The sequence below is a fragment of the Penaeus monodon genome, chromosome 2, assembly GCF_015228065.2.
Source record: "Penaeus monodon isolate SGIC_2016 chromosome 2, NSTDA_Pmon_1, whole genome shotgun sequence".
NCBI classification, from domain to species: Eukaryota; Metazoa; Arthropoda; class Malacostraca; order Decapoda; family Penaeidae; genus Penaeus; species Penaeus monodon.
In genome coordinates, this window is record NC_051387.1 from 22,780,282 (window position 1) to 22,781,443 (window position 1,162).

General features: G+C 48.0%; 1 protein-coding gene across 1 annotated transcript; it reads right to left on the minus strand.

The window, feature by feature from the left end:
• Positions 1–255: 255 nt before the first annotated feature.
• On the minus strand, positions 256–833 carry LOC119578299. Its single transcript, XM_037925945.1, has 2 exons — positions 779–833; positions 256–614 (listed from the first exon to the last, which is right to left on the minus strand). The coding sequence occupies exons 1-2, from the start codon at positions 831–833 to the stop codon at positions 256–258; spliced, it is 414 nt and encodes a 137-aa protein (XP_037781873.1).
• Positions 834–1,162: the final 329 nt, after the last annotated feature.

The following is a 1,162-nucleotide window of genomic DNA, read 5'->3' on the forward strand; positions in this document are numbered from 1 at the left end:
TTGTGGCTTCCACTGTCTCCTGCAAGATGAAATTCTGTCTTGCTTTTGGGCATTCACCAATCGATTCTTGAGCTGCATTGAGCGTTTCACACTTGAAGATGTCCCACAGAAAAACAGGGTCCATCAGGCCCAAGGGTGATGTGAAATGACCAGAGATAGCATCAGCAAACCCCTGGGCAAACTCCCCCTCTCTCAATCTGTCCACATGAAACACCTAGAGTGACCATTGAAACAATGGAGAGTTGTGAAGGGGACTCAAAGAGTAGCCACAACTAATCTATGATCAATTCCATAGAACTTGACTCTCTGATATACTCTGCAATTCTGGAGGATCCTGCAGTGAGTGATAACAAGGATTAGGTCGATCTCCATGGCCGCATTACCCGCATCGCCATACCAGGTCCAATGATGCGGGTCAAGGCACTGATACCAAGAACCAGAAATCCTCAATTTCTGGGACCATGCAAAGTCCCGGAAAAGAAGGTTATTTTTGCTGCCAGCATCAACTCTGAAGCTATGAGGACGGACAGACATCTCATAGTCAGCTCGATCGCAGCCAGATACCGCACTGAAGTCACCCAGAATGATGCAAATATATCGCCGAGGACAGCTATCTGTCACAGATGCAAGTTTGGCATAAAAAAGTCTCTTTCACATCAAGTTTATAAACATTAGGAGCGTACACAACAATATGTCAACTTACATTTGACATGAAGTCAGATGTAAGATTCAGTCTAAATACCATTATACACTCATCGACCGCTGTGCCCTTTACTACCGAGAGCTGAAGTATGCCGGAGATGGTTATGGCTACTCCTGAAGATGGTGACCATTGCTGTGGCCCAACTAGTAACAGGTGTAGCCACCCACACTAATTGTACCGCTGCCAGGTGTTCTCGCCTCCGAGACTGCAGCCACTTTAACTCTCAGTTGCTTCAGCTCAATCGACAGTAGTGGTAACCGATCGTCCTGTCGCAAAGAGCGGATGTTCCAAGCCCCCACCCTGACAGTCCGCCTGTGATTTAACCTCGGGCAGTCACTCCAAATGGACGCCACCTCTGTCATATAACTGTCGCATATAGCGAGGGCTGGCCGGCTGCAGGTTCCATAATCCATCTGTGGGGGTCCTTTAGGCTTTGCTCCACAAGCCTCACGCCAGATT